The sequence below is a fragment of the Halichoeres trimaculatus genome, unplaced genomic scaffold (assembly GCF_033239565.1).
Source record: "Halichoeres trimaculatus isolate MK-OKI-2021-1 unplaced genomic scaffold, fHalTri1.1 fHalTri1_scaffold_3, whole genome shotgun sequence".
Taxonomy (NCBI): Eukaryota; Metazoa; Chordata; class Actinopteri; order Labriformes; family Labridae; genus Halichoeres; species Halichoeres trimaculatus.
The window spans coordinates 4,654,283-4,675,810 of record NW_027437181.1 but is presented as its reverse complement, the minus strand read 5'-3'; the positions used below and the strand labels follow the sequence as shown (position 1 = coordinate 4,675,810).

Below are 21,528 nucleotides of genomic sequence, written 5' to 3'. Positions count from 1 at the left end.
TTTAAAATGACACCAGAATGATTTAAATATACACAGTAGATGCAGAGATTTACTCATTTCAATTTGTCATTTTTTTCTAGCAGAGCCTCAATAAAGAGGCCAGGGTTTAAAGGGTTAATCAGACTCTATTGTCCCGCTCACTGAGCTCGTCCTCTGAAGGCCACGGCTGTGTTTGTCATGCAGAAATCTGTCGATGGATTCAAAGAGAGCCTGAGGTGCAGGGAGAATGCTAAGCATCTCTGCAGAGTGTAAAAAGGTGTGTGAGTGTGTGTAAGTGTGTGTGTGTTTGGGGTCTGTTTCATACCTCTGTGATCATGGGGAATCCCAGGATGAAGAAGGAGACGCAGCAGACCAGGGTGAAGACAGGTTTGTGTTTCCTCAGGTATTTGGGGAACTCGTCCGACACTGACGTCACGATGGTCTCGATTGTTGCAAACTAAGAGTAAAAGGATGAAGGAGGATCAGCCAGAGAAAGGAGAAATTCTGTGTAATCTCATCTGTTGGATGATGTAAATGAAAACATTCCTTAAGAGTAACTTTTGGCTGAAAATTACACAAATTATTGATGTCGAGCTCGTACTTTCAAACATCTCTGCATTCACTTCAGGCGAACTCAAGAGGCATTTCAAAGCAAAGAGAGATGAAAAGATGTTCAATCTTTGAGGGAGAGAAAGTTTAATTTTGTAATCCTGCAGTGAGACATAAACTTTCACAGCTGTTGTGAAAGAAATCAACTTTTTCTTTGTGGATTATCCATCAGTGACTGACGCACTGGGGCTGTCACAACATCAACACTAACTGTGTTTGCTTTTTCAATATTTAAAAGCATCTGAATCGTTACTTTGCCTTTTAAAAACAGTTTTTTAGTCCATACTAACAATGAAAGATGATACATGTCAAACTGAAGGCTTGTCTTTAGACTTGTGACTCCCTACTGACATCAGTCTGTTTAGCTGCGCCTGCATGCTTAGCTCATAGGTTGTTTACACTTAAAGTACTTTGGCAACATTTTAATCCTACTTGGTACAAAATGCATATGACTATTGAATTGTCAACTGAGCCATTTCGGAGTATTTGAAGGGGCTGTGAGGAGATTTTTAGTGATCTTGAAAAAGTCTCAGTTCAAGATATATTTCTAATCCACGCTTTAAAATGAGAATATCAACGCATACATAGGCTATTTCAAAATGCTACTCCTTGGATTCCAGATTGGGTTGAGCAGGACCAGACTGATTTCCCAGACACCAAAGTCTCTATGAAAACACCACACAAGCTAATGAAGTTTAGTAGAGAGAAGAGATATCTGTGTTTTTCTCTGCTGAAAACGATTTCTGTGATTAATTTGTAGTGATGGTGGACACTGGAGCCTAACTGTCAGACAGAAAAAGGACAGAGGAGCAGAAGAAAGATAAACAGGAGAGAAATAGTGCACAAGCCAAAGGCCAAAACACAAGCTAAAGGCTAAAACACAAGTCAAAGGCTAAAACACAAGTCAAAGGCTAAAACACAAGCTAAAGGCTAAAACACAAGCTAAAGGCCAAAACAAGAGCTACAGGCTAGGACACTATTAGAGGCTAGAACACAAGCTAGGGGCTAAAACACAAGCTACAGGCTAAGACACTATTAGAGGCTGAAACACAAGGTAAATGCTATAAAAAAACAAGCTAGAGGTTAAAACACTTCTATCTATCTATCTATCTATCTATCTATCTATCTATCTATCTATCTATCTATCTATCTATCTATCTATCTATCTATCTAAAGGCTAAAACATTACCCAAAGGCTAATACGTGAGCCAGAAGCTAAAACACAGGGTTAAAGCAAAACACAAGCTAGAGGCTAAAACAATATCACAAGGCCAAAACAAGAGCTGGAGGCTTAGACACAAGCTAGAGGCTTAGACACGGGATAAAGGCTTAAACATGAGCTAAAGGCTAAATCACAGGCTAAAGGCTAAATCACAGGCTAAAGGCTAAAACACAGGCTAGGGGCCAAAACACGAGCTAGAGGCTAAAAATAAGCTTAAGGCTAAAACACAAGCTAGAGGCTTAAAAACAAGCTAAAGGCTAAAACACGAGCTAGAGGCTAAAAAACACAAGCTAGAGGCAAAAATACAAGCTAAAGGCAAAAACACAAGCTAAAGGTTAAACCATCAGCTAAAGCCTTAAACACAGGCTAATCTGTTTGTGCAAATGTTGACTCCAACCCACAGTCAGCAGTTATTCTGCAGTGGTCTGTTCAAACTTGAGAGTCTATCAATAAAATAAAGAGTGAGGTTACGTTAGCTCTGATTGGTAGATGACTGGCAGGACATAACCAGGATTCAGTAACGTTACACATTTGAGAAACGTCTCACAGCTGTTTGACACATTTGCAGCCTTCTACTCCTATTTGTCTTGAACAAAGAAAAGTAGAGTTTAAAAGAAGATCTGGTCTCCATTCATTTTTGAAACACACGCCTTGTTAAGAGTCACGTCATCACAACAGTGTGCGTGAGACTCTGGGCCAAAAGGTGGCGCTGTAGTCTAATTCAAACAGATCCTCTTCATAGTCTCTTTTAAGTGGGATGTGCCATTTTAAAGCAAGGGGGGCGTTATTTTCCATCCCTTTGGCAGCAGAAGGTAGAAGGACAGCGGCTTTTACTGACATATTTATCAACTGTGAAAGAAAGCATCCTCTGTTTGTGAACTATTTTTCCTTTAGTGATTTCTGTAGAAAAAGAAAACAGTCACTTAGTGTGGTCAAACTTACTTACAAAATACTTACTTACAAAAAAATTATTACTGTGACATGACTTCAGAGCCTCTGCAAGAAACAACACACCTACAAAAAAGTCTTGATCTGCAGCAGGAACTAAACCCTCAGCAGAAAAGCTTTAAATCGTCCAGCAAGCAAACACTTCAGCCCAAGCAGCTGCTGTTCGGTTTTCTCCTCCAGCTCAGCCAACAAACACATCTTCACAGACAAAACTGTTAAACAGGACTATTACCCTAATCCTGAGCAGCTAATGTTTAGTGAACACTTAGTTTTCTGGATGGAGTTTACAATCAGGAGACCGGACAGGTGGAGTGTGTGTGGAGATTAGCCAGTGTAACAAGAAAGTAAAAGGCCCTCTACACCCAGAGGACAGCAGCAGATGAATATATAAACAAGCAAACAGAGGGAAGTTGCTGCAGTGTGTTAATGTGTGTGTAGAAAGTCATTGGCAGCGAACTATCTGCCTCTGCTCCACTCCTCGCCTTCCTCCTGAGCTCCCAAAACTAATTTCCCGTCAGCATCCCAAGCCTATTATCATCGGGCTGCTTTCTACAACAAAGCCACCAGCAGCCCACTCCTCGGAGCTGCCGCTGCCAGAGCAGAGTAACATCATCATTTACTGTTGCTGTTGACTCGTGTCTTAATGTGCCACTGTGCCCTCTGCTCCTCCGCCCGCCTCAGGAGCATCACGCTGCACTCGGAGCTCTTTGTGTTGTATCTGCAATTGTTTGTTTGAACATGGAGGAGCTCTGGACTTCAGAAATGTTTGTTCACCCCCCTCACTTGAGGAATGAATCAGCACGGTCGCTCACACAATCACAGTTTTGGAACTTGTGAAATTAGCCCAGCAGTTAAAAGCTGCATTAATCAGATTTTGAGAACTTTCAGGGCTGTGAAACAAGCTAATATCAAATTAGCAAAATTAGCTTATTTCCCTGGCCGTCAAAGACACGGCCACATACCTTTGATTTTATTTTTACAGGAGTGAAATCAGCTTTCTGGGCCCTGAAGAGTGTTACAGTTTAACTTTATCTCTCTTTTATTAGCTATCGAGGGAAATTACTTTAGCTTACCTGCTAAATACTCAGTGTGGTATGATTATGAGCTAACTGAGTTTTTTGACATCTGCCGGCAGGTTGTCACATTGCATGCTGATTCTAACCAAGTTTGATGAAATCCAGGAAAACCAAAACAAAAAGCTTAAAGGCTCAAAAACAGTCCTTAAAGCACTTGGCTTTGTCACCTTACATTATCAAAACTTACATATCTGGTCAATTTTGGGCAATAAATGTGTTAAAAAAAATAATAATAAAAAATCATCTTTTCAATATTTTTTATCTATGGCAAAATAATTTAAGTAAACAAGACTAAAATTGTAATTGTTGTTTTTGAAGAGGTAGTTTTTAGACATGCACGGATTAATTGATGCTAATTTCTTTAATTTTGGGTGATCGGTGAATGGCCCATCTTTACATATGAAACTGATCTTATTTTCCTCCAGAAATGTCTGACAGCCAGCCATCGTCGCCTTTTGCTCTGAGACCTAAAATTCAGGACACTTTATTGGTTGTTTGATTGTAGATTGTATTGTTTCACAGGTATTGTTCAATGATTTTTAGTAAAAAAAAAAAAAAAGATTGGAACATTGAAGGTATTTGCTGTCAGTTATAAAAAAATAAAACTCAGTATCGGCAGGTCAGGCTTTTTAAAGATCAGTGATCGGTCAGAAAATTGTGATCGGTGCACCCCTAGTAGTTTTGTTTAGGGGCATTTCAGAGTAAAAAAGTAACATATAACTGATTTAAAAAAACTAAATATAATACCTTACCAAGGTCTCTCTTGAAAAAGAGGTTTTTAATCTCAATGGGACCGACCTGGTTAAATAAAGGTAAAAAAAAAAAAAAAGAAGTCATAAATAAAATACCCATGTAGAGGGTTTTCGACATTTAAAGATGCTATCAGGAGGATCTGTTTTTGGACTGTCATGCCAACTTCAAGCCTGGAGTCTCGCGCACACTGTCATAAAAATGTGACTTTTAACCAGACGTGTTTGTTCTGGAAAAAATTGTCTTTGTTCGAGTCAACTTTGTACTGGATACAACACGACAAGATAAGGTATTTATCAGTAAAGTTACGTAGCAATGCTGTTTGAAATGTGACAAGCAAACAAAAGTTTGTACCTTACGTCAGTAACAGGCTCAATGTAGCGCTAATAGCAGCCCTGTGCTAAGACGTAGCCATAGGCTAACGTGACAACAAGCTAACTGTCAGTTCGCACAGTAGCTTAGTAGCTGTCTATATGTGGCACTACTGACAGTCCAGTGCTCTGATATCTGCTGCATGTGGGTTGGAATCAAGTGGCAACCTTTGGTCTGGGAATATGAGACAATGCTGAAGTGCTAAAATCTGCTGTTTGCCCTTGCCACTACCAATATGGCCGCTATAGCCGATGTGCTTCATTTTCCGTTTCAGAGACAGATGGGTGACATCGGTGAGACTACATCCATGTTTTATACAGTCCATGGTTGGAATCAACATTAGCACAAACAGATTAGCCCTGATAGCCTTTAGCTCGTGCTCTATCTCTCTCCTGTTTCTCTTTCTTCTGCTCTTCTCTCCTTTTTCTGTCTGACAGTTAGGCTCCGGTGTTCACCATCACTACAAAATTAATCACAGACATTATTTTCAGCAGAGAAAAACACAGATCTCTCTTGTCTCTTCTAAACTTCATCAGCCGACGTGGTGTTGTCATAGAGACTTGGATGTGTCGTAAATCAATCCAGTCCTGCACGATTCACTTGGGAAGCTATGAAGAAGCATTTCGAAATAACCTATATTGGTGTTGATAATCTCATTTTAAAGTGTGGATTAGAATCAGGCATATATATAGAAATTAAATCAGCTGTGACAGAGTTTTTGTATTTGTACATTATTAAGGATGATTTTTATTTTTGCTAAAGTCTCTTTGTGCAGGTCTTAATTTACATAATAAAAAAAAATTCAGGACTTCATTTAAAATATTTACATCACAAATAAACTGGTTCCCATAATTTATGTATAATCAAGCTTTAAAAGACTGAAACACTTCAGTTTAATGGAAATCAAACAAATTGTTTCAGTGCTTTAAGCAGCAGCCATACCTTTACACAAGGTCAGAATTTATATCTGCTTTATTCATTTGCCTTTTAAAAGAAATTAAATCAGTTGCTAAAGTGTTTTTATTTTTTTCATGTGTAAAGATTTGACGATAATTTGCATTGATTCGCCTTCTTTGAAATGTCAAGAAACACTGAAAAACTCTCATCCATGTTCGCCGGCGCCTCCTCACTTCATGCCACGTACTTCATCTGAACTCAAACTTTGTGTTACGTCAGTGTTGTTGTTATAAAACTTCAGGGTCAACTTAATTTCACTCAATCCAATCACACAGACCCCCTTCTGCTGGAGTACCCGGAGAGCTCCGGCACTCCAGCTGAAATCAGCCGCAGTGGGTGGTGTGTATGGGTAATTATGCTAATTGGGTCAGTGTTTGCAGCATTTATACTTAGCTGGATGGCGCAACAGAAGTTAAGAGCGTACTTCAGAGCAAACTGGAGTCAAGAGGCTCTCGACTCTGACATAAAGATGACGGATGATGTGAAACTTCAGAGAAGTTCATCAGCAGAGGCAGACATCAGAAAGAGTTTGATCTCCCACACAAACTTATTGGAGATGACAGATTTTACCCACACTGCTGGAGATAATAAGGATCAGAGATGTGTGTGTGAAGTCAGGGACTCTTTTCTAATCAGTATCTGATCTCTGACTCATCTTAACTCTTAAACAAGATGAAAAATGTTGATGTTATTGTTTAGTGAAACGTCTGTTTGCTTTCACTGACACAGGAAGAGTTAAAACCACGTCTGAAGCTCCTCTGGGTATTTTAGCCTCTGTTAGCACACGCTCTTTAATCAACTCCACATTTTACAGCTTTGTTTTGTTTTTTAATCACTCACAGAAAGTTAGCAAATGAAAAAAGTGAAACATTTTGCAGCAGCAGAAAAACATTTCTGTGGAGTAGGAGGGAAAAAACTAAAGCAGAGTGAATGAGCTACAGCAAAACAAGCTAACACCAAATTAAACTCCTCTGGGATTTTTATCTCTTTTAGTTTATGCTGGAGGTGTTAATACAAGTGATGGTTATTGAACAGAGATCATGGAGAACTTCTGCCCCCTAGTGGCCAATTGCTATTAAGGGAAGTGTGTCTTTGTGATTTGTTTTTTCTTTCTCCAGATTAAGACCAGTGGGTTTCTGACACTTCTCAAGGTCTCAAGGTCTCAACTCAAGATTTTCAAAGTGGAGATACTTCCCAAAAGTATTCTAGTATTTTTTATTTTACAGAAAATAAAAGTTTTTTGTAGATTTGAATGACATATTTTATTGGTTAGGCTAGAATATCAAAAGTAAGCACAGGAAATAAAGGAAGTTAAATTTCCTGCAGATTTTCTTGTTGTCATTTTTTTCTGGTCTTAAATTTGTACATTCCTGTCTGAAGTGTTTTGGTGGTTACAGGCTCGGATTGCAGACTGAAAGCAGAGGGAGCTACCTGCCTCCATGGCCTCATCTAAGGTATCAAAGGTCAACATCCTGCAGGTCTAAAGGTTCCACTCTGCAGCCTTATGAAATGTTTATCTTAATATGGTAAACTAAGCAGTTCTCATACAGCACTGTTCTGGTCTTTCCGATCATTCAAAGCTCTTCACTGCAAAAAACTAAAATATTTCAAGTGCTTTTGTCTAATTTTAAGTAAAAAATTGTCTTATTATACTTGATATGAGCCACATTCAGCTGATCAGTCCAGAAAAAAATGTCTTGTTTCAAGTTGTTTCAAGACAAAAATTAGGTCTGAATTTCTTGTAACAAGTAAAAAAAAATCTGCCAATGGAACAAGAAAAAATTGCTTAAACTAGAATAATGTCTTAATATAGTAACTTTTTTTGTTCCATTGGCAGATTTTTTTAACTTGTAACAGCAATTCAGACCTAATTTTAGTCTTTATATAACTTGAAACGAGACATTTTTCTGGACTGGTCAGGTGAATGTGGGTCATTTTGAGTCTAAAAAGACATTTTCTACTGAAACTAAGACAAAAACACTTCATGAGTTTTCAGTTTTTTGCAGCGTTTACACTGCCCGTCTCATTCAACCAATCACAACACATTCACACACTGATGGTAGTAAGTTCTACTGTAGGAACCATTGGCTCTTTCTAACCATTCATACTATCCACACACCACTGGGAGCAGTTTGGGGTTCATTTTCAGTGTGTCTTGCGCAAGGGCACTTTGGCATGTGACTGCAGGAGCTGAAATCCAGAGATGCCAAGCAATGACAAAGCAAAAACTCCAGGAAGTAATGGCGTTCAACAACAGCCCGTCAAACCTCAGGAAACACATAAAAGTAACTTACAATACTACAACACCTGCCCAGTGAGACACAAATGTGAAGTACATTAGGATACCAGGCAGGTAGAGTTTGTTCAAACAATAACTTTGATAAAGTACATTCCTTATAAATTATCCTGTGTTTAATCTTACAATACAAATGCTTTCTACTTTCAAAAGTACTTTTGAGTACATTTCAGAGCCTGTGCTTTTTACTTTTACTTGAGTAGATATTTGGATCAGTACATTTTACTATTACTGAAGTCGTTTTTTGACGTAAGTATTCTACTTCTGCTCCAGTAAGGAATCTTGGTACTTTTGCCATCTCTGCTGGAGTCGACCTTCCAAATCAGAGACTATGACTCTGCCTGAGCCACAACCGCCTGAGTTAAAGTGGATATTCTCAATTCAAAAGTTATAAATTTAGAATAATTGAATCAAACTTCATGCTCGGAGTTTCAGGAGGGGTGATCAGGGGCGGCATGGGGTAGTTCTGAAATCTGATTGGTTGCTGTTTGTGCCACAAAAACTGTGAACTGTTTCAGGTTTTATGCATCATTAGGGGCAGGGCTTTTTTTTTTTTTACCAACAACCAAGACGGTGTTGCGAACCCAGCAGCAACATTCTCTGTTACAAAGCCAAAACAGAAAACTGCAGTTCCTCAAGTGTCCACTCGAGGCTGGCCTCAAAAGCAAAGAAACCACATTGGAGCTTATATTAAAAGAACAACTTCACAGAGGCTGTTACTTTAAAAACTCATCTGTTTTAATCAAATCAAGGCTCAGACTGCATAATAAAGCATAATTAAGCATAATTAAGGCTTACAGCTAATTTACTGGCATGTGGGCCCATTGTAACAGCAGGATTTAGTATTTCTAAAAAGAAGCCTACATCTTTGGTTTCATTATGCTTCCTCAGAAACAAGTTGGTGATATCCTTGAGACTACGTCCATGTTTTAAAAACAGTGGTTGCAAGAAGCTTCTCTATTATCTTCGTTCTGAGTCCTTAAAGAATTAAAAGTATTAAAGATTGAGGACTCTGTTGGGACATGCTCCCCTGACTTCCTGCAGCATGAGTTTGTACTCACAGTGCATGGTAAAGTGTTAGCATGAGAAAAACACTGGGTGCTAGTTTTTAACAAGGAAGTAAATGAGATGAATGAAGTTTCCCAACAGAATCTCTGCTCTTTAGATGAATTAATTGGTTTATAATCATCTTAATTACTCTTAAAAATCTCTCTATCTCCATCTTAACGTGTCTCAAAAGCCAGAGCACACACAGATTTCTCTGGAAACCTTTCTTTGTCCTCAGTGTCCAGGCGTATTATACTCTTAATTACAGCCAAAATACACAATATCAAACACACAGTGTAGAAGCAGTAGTTACCATGGTATCCAGACCCAGAGTCAGGAGCATGAGGAAGAAGATGATCGCCCAGAAAGGAGACAGGGGGAGTCTGGTCAGGGCCTCTGGATACACCACGAACGCTATGCCTGGACCTGACGCACAAACACACACACATGAATGAATACACACACACACACATCATGTTAACAGCAGATGCTGAACTCTCTCAGGTGTGTTTCAGCGTCGACCTGCTGCTGCTGCTGCTGCTGCTTCCTCCAGATTCTGTGTCTTACCTTCATCCGCCACCTTCTCTATCGGCACTTTCAGCTCGTGTGCCATAAAACCAATGACCGAGAAGATGACAAACCCAGCAAATATACTGGTGGCACTGTTTGTACATGTCACAATAATCGTATCCCTGCAGAGGTGGAGGGGAAGAAAAGAGGACAGAGAGAAACAAGAGGCTGAATGAGCAAATATCTGCTACGGTCTCTGAAACGGTCCTGAAATATTTTTACATTTGACACATGATGGATGAGAGGATGACAGTTTCATTCAACACAGGCATTTATGGTGTTTGCATAGGGGAAAAAAGATGTAACAGTGCCCCCTGGTGGTGGAAATAAATACTCTTAAAACTGTGGCTCTATGAGGTGTTTACAGAGAGTGAACACAAGGGGGCCCTTCCCTTTATTCTATATCAATGCAGGACTTTTAAGTGATGTGTGCTTCAGTATATTTTCAAATGTTTAAGAAAAATGTATAAGTGAAGAAATATCTGCATATAATAATGAGTTTTCACCAACTAGGAGGCAAACTTTCCCGTGCATTCAGGTGTTTTGTGAGTGTTTATATGAGTGTGGATTAAATCTAGACAACCAAAGAAACACCGAGCTGTCGGCTGCAAAGAGAGTCATCTATTATTGACATTTCTATCAGACATCTGCAGTGACACTTTGAATCATCTGCCAGAAGAATAGTTTACCTTTTGTGTGTTTACCTGTAGCAGTTATTGTGGAACTTATTGTAGGAGGAGAGAGTGATGAGACCTCCCCAAGCAGCCGACAGAGAGAAGAAGATCTGAGTGGCTGCGTCTTTCCACACCTGGCGAGGAAATCACAGGTGAAGAACTGACAGAAGGGGATCGCAGAGTTATGGTGGCCAGTAGGTGTCAGAGGATTCAAAAAAGCAAGAGCTGCAACACAACGGAAGTGAAGAGGACAGTTTTCCTAACAGACAAAGAAAAGTTAAATGTTTGTTTACTTTTTTACCTTAAGCTGTGATAAATATAGTTTTAATGCTAATGGTATTGATTCATAAAGCTAAATATAAGGTAACTAATTTTTCCAGTAAATAAAAAAATTAAATGTACAAAGAAGGCCATTACAAAGTGAGACCCCTATGAAGTTTTATTTGTCATAGATGAAGTTAGGAAAAGATAACCATTAACTTAGTTTTACTTTGTTTCACAACTTTTCTGTGTCCAATGAGGTAACTGCCCTGTTTAACTTCCGTCGCTTTGAAGCTTTTGCATTCAAAATGTAGCTTTTTGCATTTTTGTTTTTGCTCTTGCATTTGCGTTGAAGCTCTTACACAAGTGTTGAAGCTTTTGCATTCATGTTTTTGCTTTTGCATCCTTTTTTTTTTTCTCTTACAATTGTTTTGTAGCTTTTGCATTCTTGTTGTGACTTTTGCATATCTGTTGTAGATTTTTGCATGTGTTTTGTCAGCTTTTTGCGTTTGTGTTGTAGCTTTTGCATTTGTGTTGTAGCTCTAGCATTCATGTTATAGCTTTTTGCATGTGTGTTGGAGCTTTTGCAATTGTGTTGTAGCTTTTGCATATGTGTTGTTGCTTTTGCATTTGTGTTGTTGCTTTTGCATATGTGTTGTTGCTTTTGCATTTGTGTTGTAGCTTTTGCAATTGTGTCATAGCTTTTGCAATGATGTTATAGCTCTAATATTCATGTTGTTGCTTTTGCAATGGTGTTGTAGCTTTTTGCAATGGTGTTGTGTTACAGCTCTTACACTGGTGTCGTAGCTTTTGCATCCATGTTTTTGCCCTTGCATTTTTTTGCTCTTGCATTCTTGTTGTGGCTTTTTCATTCTTGTTTGTTGCTCTTACATTCGTATTGTAGCTTTTGCAATGGTGTTGTAGCATTTTGCACTCTTGTTGTTGCTTTTGCATTTTTGTTTGTTGTTCTTGCATCCGTGTTGTAGCTTTTGCCTTCCTGTCTTTGCTTTTTGCATTCGTGTTATAGCTCTTACATTTGTGTTGTTGCTTTTGCAATCGTCTTGTAGCTTTGGCATTTATGATTTTGCCCTTGCATTCTTTTTTGTTGTGGCTTTTGCATTCTTGTTTTCTGCTCTTACATTTGTGTCATAGCTTTTGCAAATCGTCTGACACCCACAGGCCACCGTACAGAACAGCTGAGGAAAAACCAGCAGGTGTTTGTACCTTTGCATCGTTCAGTTTCTCCCACTTTGGTGTGATAAAGTAAAGGATGCCGTCAAAGGCTCCGGGCAGGGTCACTCCCCTGATCAGCAGAATGACCAGCACCACGTACGGAAAAGTGGCTGTGAAATACACGACCTGCGCAGAGAGGAGACAGAGAAGGAGGGAAATCAGAAAGAGACGTTCAAATTATTTAGTTGATGTCTTAGTTTAAATGAAGTTATGGTGCATGTCACATTCATTCCCAGTAGAGGGCAACGTTGCACAAGACTTCTGCAAGAATAAGCTCAGTCACTCAGGAAAATAAAAGGAAATGTTTGTGTTTTTCTTCCAGTTTTACCAAGGAATAAAATTGTATCCTGACATTTGCAGCTTAAATCACTTTTCACATTGTTAGGTAGCTTAGCATAGGCTGCATTTACCTTGAATTCAGAAGCTCACTGTTAAAAAAAGGTCCAATTGTTTAATGAATCATAAATAAAATGTCTTATAAAATGTGTGTTTGGCTCTTATCATCCTATTCCTTATTAAGTACCTGCATGTCATTAATGGATAGGAAAAAATAAATTATATTATTATATTTATTTTTTTCATATCCATTAATAATATGCACATAAAACTCCTAAATAGAAAAGTTTCAGAGACTGAAAAGCCTGCATGAAAAGAAACACAAATCCTGTTTTCTGATAACTCTGAAATATGACGTAATCCAACAAAATTCAGCAGTTCGACAAACTCAGCACCAAGCCCCAAACAAAACAAGCTGCAGAAGGGAAACATAAAGATCAGCAGAGCTATCTCCAACTTTTTCTCAGTGCATCAGAAGCAACAGAGCTTAAAGAATATCTCCTTCTGTGAACCAGATGTTCAGATTGCAGAGGTCAGAGCATTCAGTTTGTGTGTTTTCTTACTTTTCCTGATGACTTGATTCCTTTGGCTAAAGAGGAGTAGACAATAACCCAGGCCAGGAACAGACAGCCTGCTAGAGGCCAGCGGATGTCTCCTGGGTATTCAATTCCTTTAGAGATGTGCAAAACATTGTACCTGCAGAGGGTAGGGACAGAGAAACTTAGTCTAAGCACAAATCTCTACAACACAATATCAAAGCAACACACTATAGATACAAACTCAGAAACAATGGAGAAGTCTTTTTTAAACTTTTGCTTGCAGCACAAATAAACTCAATTCAGCAACAATCCAGTTTCACGTGGCTGTGACCCTTCACCTTGATTATGTCCCCTGTGTTAGTGTTAGTGTTTTTACCAGTGATACCTTCATGTCGAGGACAGATTTTTACATCTCTCAAGCTCTTTTTGCAGAATTCTCAGATGGAAAGATCAAAGTTCTTGGGACTTTATTTTTTAGGTCATTTCAATGGTGTCCTTGTCTTTTCCTCAATCAAACATGGAGTCTCTTGTTTCCATTTTTTTTCTTGAGAACAGTGAAATCTAAACCAAAAGTATCAGCTATTCCGCTTTTGTTGTCTAGTTTCAGTGTCTCCAAACTCTGCTTTTCAGGCAGATAGGGCAAGTGGGAAATGTGCAGGTTTCTTAATTTGTTGATTAAAATACAAAAACTCAGACTGGAAGTGTTTAATTTTGCACTCACTTGAAGTACTCCTCACTGGGGCTGACGTATGTCTTGTTCCCATCCACAGTCATATTGATCAGTTTGCTCAGGTTTCCCACAGCGTTAGCGGACAGACAGAAAGAGGAGTTTCTGATGGAGGTGATATTTCTGTCCCGCAGGATGCACTGATCTGTTCCAATCAGAAACCAACACACGTCAGAGGAGGAGGAGGAGGAGAGACCTGCAGAGAGCTGCTGTGGACAGAGTTTACTGTCTGCTCAGGTGGAAACGAACAGACGGATCAGATCTGGAGAAAAGGACGCTGATGTGTGGGCTGCAGCGAGGGCACTCAATGAGAAACATTCGATATATGTCTTTAAATTAACAACTAGATATGAATAAAAGTAATGATTTTTCTGCTTTTGTGCTTGTGACACATTAGGATAAAAAAAATAAAGACTAGTAGGAAGGAGGGAATTTCTATAAAGTTGAAAGAGAAAAAAAAGTTTTCTGTTTTTTTTGCAAGATATTAAATTTTGAAAAATCCTTTTTTGAGCTCTGTGCATTAACCTTCACCTATTTTTCATTTTTCTTGCTGAATAAAAAACAAAAAGTTGACTCAAATTTCAACAAACAAGCTTCTTATCCCTCTTTTATTCTAACAAACAACAATTTGAACCCTTGAGATGCAGATGGATATGATTTTCTTACCTATACAGGGTCAAAAACATGTGATTAAAAACACCAAACTGTTGATTGCAGTAGTATTTATACAAAATTCAATAATGCATTCATGCAAAATCACATCAGATTAAACAATAGAAGAAAAAAAATGCACAAATTGTATTACTGGATGACTCCTGTCCACAATTTTGACCATAACACTGAGGTTTTGGATATGAAAAACTTAATTTTCATGTTTTCTTTAATTAAAAAAATGTTTATTTGCACTGAAATAGTCTAGGTTTTCAGCTTTTGTAGATCTTTTTGTGTTAGAAAACAACAGCATTCATAAATTTCCACAACACAGGAAGTAAAAAGGTGACGTGGGCACTCTAATCTGGGTCAATTTCATTCACTAATCATTAAATTGCTAATTTTCATAGTAATATTAGAAAAAAAAACTTTCTTTAATTTCAATAGGAAATAGATTAAGAGTCTATTTTTTATCATTTTAAAACTACGAACCGGTAAATGAATGAGCGCTACAGGCTGCAGTGTCGTGTACCGGCCACTAGGTGTCAGTGCTGAGCTCACTGCAGCACTGCAGCAGCTCAGCCGGTACAGTAAATTTGTCAAGCAAGCAGTTTTTGTGCTGAATTCACACAATCGCTGGAGGCAAATACTCCAAGAAATGAGCGGAATTTCGATATTTACTCGACGCACATCGACAACAAACAAATACACGCACATTTTCTCATCACAAAAACAGGATTTTATCTCCAGTTTCATTAAAAATCAGAGCGTGACGGACTGCTCCAGCTGTGTGTTTCAGATTCAAGGGACATAAAACACCATTTTCTGACGTTATCAAAGAAGAGAAAAATGGAAAATAAATCAGATATTCGTTTTGGAGCATGATGAGGCCTTCTCTGTGTGTTTCCAGAGACATGAATCTCACAGATAAAGTGGAATAATCTGGATTCAGAGAGTTTTTGAGGGTGAAAACACCGCAGAGATCACAGGTCAGGATTCATTATACTGCAGGACACCTCAGCTGAGGGAGTCATGACGCATTGCGCAATGTGGAGAGAGAGGGGGTACTTTTACTGTGTGTGTGTGAGAGAGAGAGAGGGAATGTGTGTGTGTGGAGGTGTGTGTCTTACCTAACAGCAGCATGTCTTTGTCCTTACATTCCACCGTGTTCCACTCATTCCTACAGTTAGCCCATGGCAGTGAGCCCTTCAACGAAGCGAACAGGTAGTACAGTGTCCAGCACATTATAATATTATAGTATATGGCTATCAAGACAGATATAATCAACATGGCAATCCCGCAACCTAAAATAAATAAATGAGACGAAATATATAAATTACTCTTAAGAAAAGTGGAGAACTCGTAATGATCAAAAATGAGATTTATTTGTGAATTTATTTATTTTTTATTTTACTTGTTTAGTTGTGGCAGTTTACCTTGCAGAGCTGGGATGCATTTCCACACTGACACGGGGCCCTGGCTGGCAAACTGGCCCAGGGACACCTCCAGTAAAAAGATTGGGATCCCGGCAATGCCCAACATTGTCAGGTAGGGGATCAGAAAAGCTCCTGTGGAGGAACCAGACAGCAGGAGGCTACAGAGGCTACACAAAAACTTCATGGAAATAAAAATGAATAAAATTTATTATTATTATTATTATTGTTATTATTATTATTATTATTATTAGTATTATTATTATTATTCAGACGCTGATCTTAATTTTTTTCGTTTTGGAAAATAAAAATAACCATTAAAAGAATCCTTTTTCATTTTTTTTTTTTAATTAAATTAAATTTCTAATTTTTTTAGGTTTTTTTTTTTAAGTAGTTTTTTTTTTTTTTTTTTTTTTTTGTAAATATATATCTTTTCTATCTGAAGGCCTACTGGATCAACATACACACACTGTTTATACTCTAAAAATAAAAGACTTGACTTACACCCTGACTCCAGCAAATTCTGATTTCTTTCTTCATCAATTTTTTTTTTTTTTTTCGTTTCTTAAATTTCAGCCACAAACTCAGAACCACGAACCCAAAACTCTTACCTCCACCATTTTGGAAGGCAAGATAAGGAAACCTCCACACGTTGCCCAGTCCCACCGCATAGCCCACCATGGACAGAATAAAATCCAGTTTATTGGACCAGTTTCCTCTGGCCTTATTCTCATCTCCACCCTCATCATCATCGTCAGCCTGAGAGGAGAAAAACATCTCTTCATTTTCTGAAAAAATAAATGTCAATTAAATTAACATTAAAAAGCCAAAGTAGAAAACTTAGGCCTGAAAAAAACATATCGCTTGGTCTGGAAAGAATTAAATCCAAAGTAACTTAATTAAAACGCGTCATAAATGGGTTTAAAACACTACCATTAGAATGTGATGAAATAATAACTCATAAAAACGCACATCACCAGGATATAAAATATATTTTCCTCATTTTTTTTTATATCTCTAAATAAATGATTGCTTTGTTTTTCTCTGTTTCTGCACACAGAGCCTCCAAACCGCTCAGAATTACGATTTCTAACATGCAAAATAATTAAAAACTGCTGTTGGCGAGATTATCACGGCTGCAAACACCGACAGAGATGCGTAATTACAGCTGCAGCACCGGCGAAAACATGACAGACAGTGCATGAATATTCAGGGAAATACACAGCAGCATGCAAGGGAATGTGTGTCTGAGTGTGTGTGTGTGTGTGAGGGATGGGGAGTTCCCTCGCGGGGACTGGAGACAATCCGCAGTCTAGTGTGATACAGAGCTTCCCTATCAGCCGGATAACACCTGCGCGTCTGGGCCATACCAAGCGAGAGCCACGAAGATACCGCGAGAGTGAGATTTCTCTTTTCTTTAACTGTTTTGTCACAGTGAGCAAAGATCAGCCAAACAAAAACAGAAAAAAAGAAAGGAGATTATTTCTTTTTTATTTTAAATGTTAGATAGTCTCATTCAGAGCTGATCTTCCTTCTGCACTGACTCCAAAAATCACCAAACATCAAACTCCACATCTGTTCTCTCCCTCTTCTATTTTGCTGACATAAGCAGATATGAAAGTTGAGATGGCACATCAGATTGGTGCAGAGGCTGCGCCAAATCGCCCAAGATCCACCCAAAGTAGGCAGCAACTCCTCCTCCTCCATCTCTAACTCATTCAGCTTTTGAGGTTTCAGCTTTTTACGCACGCAGTTTACAGACACGTCCAGTCAGCATGTTCAGGGCCAAAGAAGACAAATCTCAAATCTGCGCAACTTCTGACTCTTTCCATGGAGGAAGATAATTAACAAAGCTTAAATAATGAAGCTTCTGTGAGTTTGAGTGGTAAAATAACGAATGCATTCACTAAATCAGGAAGTTACAAAGCTATAGATCAGCATTTCTATGCAATCTCAGCTCCTGGATTAAATGTGTTTTCCAGCATCTCTCAGTCCACCACACAGCATCAGCTCTGATCTAACAAACCCTGCGCGATGATTAAAACTCCCAGAGGTTAGCACCTTCCCTGTGAGGTTAATTCACTCTGCTTTTTCCCATCAACATCCACCCACACCTGCCTCCAGCCGCTCGGCTCTCCGTTAAGGAAACGGTTCATTTAGCTGACTTACCCCCGTCACGGTGCCGGGCTGAACAGACGTGTTCCCATCTGTTCCCAGTATGATGGTGGTCTGGCTCATAGCCGTCCAGTTGCCCACGGTGTTGTTCTGCTCCGTGGTGGCCCGGAGCGGGTCGCCGTACGGGGCGGACCCCCCGCGGGCTGATCCGGCGGAATCCTTCCTAAAGGCCGAATTAGCGGCCACGGCTCCCGGAACCGGCGGCGGGTTGTTTTTAAACGTCCCATACGCTTTATTGCTGTCAAGTTCTCCCGGTTTATTTTCCGTGGGACAAAAAGTTTTGGTCTCGTTGCAGGGGGGCGGCGGCTGAGGCGCCGGGTGATGGTGAGGGGCGGGCGGGGCGCACGCTGCCGTGTTGTCCGGTTTATTTGCTGTAAGTCCCGCAGCTCCGTCCGGCTGCTGCATTGGGATGTAGCCGGTGGGAGCGCTGGGCGGCTGTTTGGCCATGTTGCTCTGGTCAGAGAAATCCTGGAACATGGAGGGAGAGATTAGCAAGACAAAAAGCTGCAGGACGGCAAGAGACGAGGATCTGAGAGGCTGCTGCAGCCCATGTCTGATTTAGGACTAAAATGCTCTATCCTCTTTCTGCAGCATGGTCTGGCTCTGGCTGCTCTATAGTTTCAGCTCACAGTCCACCGAGAGTGCTCTAGTGTGTGTGTATGTGTGTGTATGTGTGTGTGCATGTTGGAGGGAGGGGGGTTGCTGTGCTTCTCCAGTTCTCGTTTTCTGCAAGATTCTTTAATTTTACGGCCCATTTCCCCCTCATGTCATTCAGCCACACACATCCACTGATTTTATGGGCAATAGACAAGCTGCTGCGGGTCTCTCGGTGCAGCTCCGCTCTCCCCGGCAGGCATGCGAGATCGCCGGCGTTACAGCAGTGAGCGGACCCGGGGCAGGGGATTATAAATGACTCCCTAAAATGTATCCTTCAGGGGGAGTGGGAGAAAAACCAAGAAAATGCTCCAGATTCGAAAATTAGGATGGGTGGTAATTTGAAAAAGCGGTTAATTGATTGTTAGGCCTGCTAAGCTGTGCTGTTAATTAGAGAGAAAAATGCATCCGGCTGTAATCAGTTCTGTTTAAATAGGAAACAAATGAAAATAAGAGCAGATAAAGTGTCATGGACTGAAATGAAGAATCTCCCACAAATTAAAATAAAAAAAAAAGTTATGAGTCTGAAAATACAAGTTTCTGCAAGATAAAGAAAAACAGGCAGCAAAAACAAAGTAAAGAAAGTTTTAAATGGAGCTGCGTATCAGCACCTCGGACAGCTCCAGTGCATCAACGCGCCAAACTGCTGTTAGAAAAGTGTGAGATTAACAGGAAACAGTTCAGAATAAATTCATAAGACAGGTAAGTTAAAGCGCAGATGGGAAAAAAAAGTGAAGAAAGTCTTGTGGGACACTCACCATTTTGTGCAGAGCTGTGCTGTCAGGCTGGAAACAGCTGTAAAAAGACGAGAAGAGAACTGGAAGCAGACTACTTGTATCCGCGCAAAGCTCCAAGTGCAAAGCTTTTCTATAGCTCCGCGAGAAAGAGCCGAGTTTGCGTCAGTGCCGAGCAAGGTGCCCTTCGCGTGACATTTTCTTGATAATAGGAGTTTGATAAATCATTGGCCTTGGATTCGGATTTTTAAAGGGACAACAGGAACTAAGACGACAGGAGCGCGTGTATGCGTGCGTGGATGGAGTGCGTTCTGGGTTTACGCACGGTGCATGCGTGAGCAACTGGACAGACTCTTTCCAAGCTGATTAATACACTTGTCTCTGGGGAGATGCGGGATGCTTGCACACATGCACGTCAACATGGACGCATCCCGCACGAGCACGCGCACACAGCTCGTTGGGGATGGAGATTTGCTCGTTAGGGCTATTATTGGAGAAGATCTAAGACACCAGAGACCAGGCAGGTCCTGATAATGTTTTCACTGTGCTGACTCGGTTTTCTCAGCTACGGTTACGATCACAGCAGCAAGGCATGGTGGAAAAACCCAGAATAGGCATTATTTTTTCTTTTACTTATTAAAAAAAATCTACTCTGTTCTGAAAACCAAGGCCTGGAAATACAAGAACTAGACTTCCAGACATGGATGTCAGATTAACTGACTTTTATTTGTTATAAATCAACTATTCTGCTGTTTTCCATTCATATAAATATGCATTTGCAGTAAAAAAGTTTAAAGCTGTAAAATAAAAAAAATACTGGCTCAGAGGGTGTGCCAAAAATGGGGTGAACTATAAATAGGTTTTTACGCTTGGTGGGTTTTACGCACGGCGCGTTCCTGGCTCCTATACGTTCCTTCGTGCGTCAGCGATGGGAGCAGTGATCAAGTTTTTTTGTGAAAAGTGGGCGAGGTCTCTATAAAGCTACTCATTTGTTAAAGTCTTACGCAAGAAGGAGTTTTTTTTCTTGAATCACGTGTGTCAGGTTGAACTCAAGCCAACCACTGAAGCCTGGCCTGGGAGCAGTGACGGCTGAGAGAGGGGGGAGTACAGGCGCCTTACTGGAGATTCTAAAACACTGCATTGCGCATAGCACTGTACAAGCCTCCATTTAAACAGAAAAGGCATATGCAAGTTCTGTGTGAGCTGACTTATTCGAAAAATAAGGAATGAGTGACCTTTGTGTTTCTGCGATAAGTAACAACTGGAGAACATTTTCATCTCAGGGCCTCCGTAAAATGGAACATTGCGCAGAAAGTGGCACAGGAGCCAAGGGCAAACCACAAAGCAACACACTTACCAAGAGGAGGGGATTGATTTCGTTTAAAACGTCTAATCCTGACACTGTGTTGAAATATTTTCTCCTGACAAAGCGGAATAGCTCCGGGCCTCTGCTCTGCTCTGCTCTGACTGAGTCAGGCTTGGTGGTTACATTGGAAGCTAATGTGGACGTGACAGGCCAATTATAGGCGTGCTAACGAAAAGAAAACCAGCTAAGCGTGTGCGTCGTCGCTTAGCAACTGCGCACTTTCACAGCAAGAGAAACTGTTTCTATTGGTCGAGAGGAGGCCGTTAAGGTGGACGGGACACAGAACAGAAAGGCCATAAAAAATAGTTCTATACTTACAAAGAGCAAAAAAAAAGTTCCTCTTTCTAATATTTTTTTAATAATATTTAATCTATTAAATACATTTTATTTAAATTTCCAAAGCCGATATTTTAAGGCTTAAAGTGTTTGAAGAATAAGGGTAGGGCCTCAAACTCTGAAAGATATCACCTCTTACTTTTGAAAGTTTTGACACACTTAAAGAAAATCCATATTAAGTTGTGTTTTGATCAAAAACAAATAGAATATCCTCTTAATATTAAATGCTTGTTGGTAGATTTGCGCATGCTCATCCAATTTTTTTTTCCCAGATCGAGATCTTTCCTGGATCTTCCTTTTTTCTTAATTCTGTGCTGATTTCGTGACTCCCTGGTGGGATCAGTGCGGTTCCACCAGGACGCGCAGAGTCCCGCTCAGGGGCCGGTCACTTGCTATTCACGCCGGGCTCCTCTGCTTGTAAATCTCCGCCGTCCGCTCCAGATAAGAGGCTGAGGCGGAGTATTAGCCGCCGCCTTGACTTTAATTACATTGTCAACAGAGAATAATTGTAATTGATTTCTGCTCGTCTTCAGGAGTGCGCTGAACACAGGGACTACGACTGCAACACACATACGCGCGCACA

The 21,528-nt window shown here is 40.0% G+C and overlaps 1 protein-coding gene across 2 annotated transcripts in view; it reads right to left on the bottom strand.

Annotated features, from left to right (window-relative positions):
• The window catches only part of slc6a5 (solute carrier family 6 member 5), a 37,866-nt gene extending 18,477 nt beyond the window's left edge, over positions 1 to 19,389 (bottom strand). Inside the window, exons 1-12 of one of the 2 annotated variants that reach the window (XM_074666646.1) lie at positions 19,268 to 19,389; positions 17,850 to 18,323; positions 16,292 to 16,439; positions 15,684 to 15,815; positions 15,378 to 15,551; positions 13,591 to 13,741; positions 12,894 to 13,026; positions 11,986 to 12,120; positions 10,531 to 10,634; positions 9,824 to 9,948; positions 9,570 to 9,682; positions 305 to 436 (exon numbers count right to left, since the gene is read on the bottom strand). In XM_074666646.1, the coding sequence (XP_074522747.1) occupies positions 305 to 436; positions 9,570 to 9,682; positions 9,824 to 9,948; positions 10,531 to 10,634; positions 11,986 to 12,120; positions 12,894 to 13,026; positions 13,591 to 13,741; positions 15,378 to 15,551; positions 15,684 to 15,815; positions 16,292 to 16,439; positions 17,850 to 18,323; positions 19,268 to 19,270 (1,824 nt within the window). In that variant the 5' untranslated portion in view covers positions 19,271 to 19,389. Of the gene's footprint in view, positions 1 to 304; positions 437 to 9,569; positions 9,683 to 9,823; positions 9,949 to 10,530; positions 10,635 to 11,985; positions 12,121 to 12,893; positions 13,027 to 13,590; positions 13,742 to 15,377; positions 15,552 to 15,683; positions 15,816 to 16,291; positions 16,440 to 17,849; positions 18,424 to 19,267 lie in introns of those variants that run through there. The other variant, XM_074666645.1, reaches the window with a different exon arrangement.
• Between the last annotated feature and the right edge of the window lie 2,139 nt (positions 19,390 to 21,528).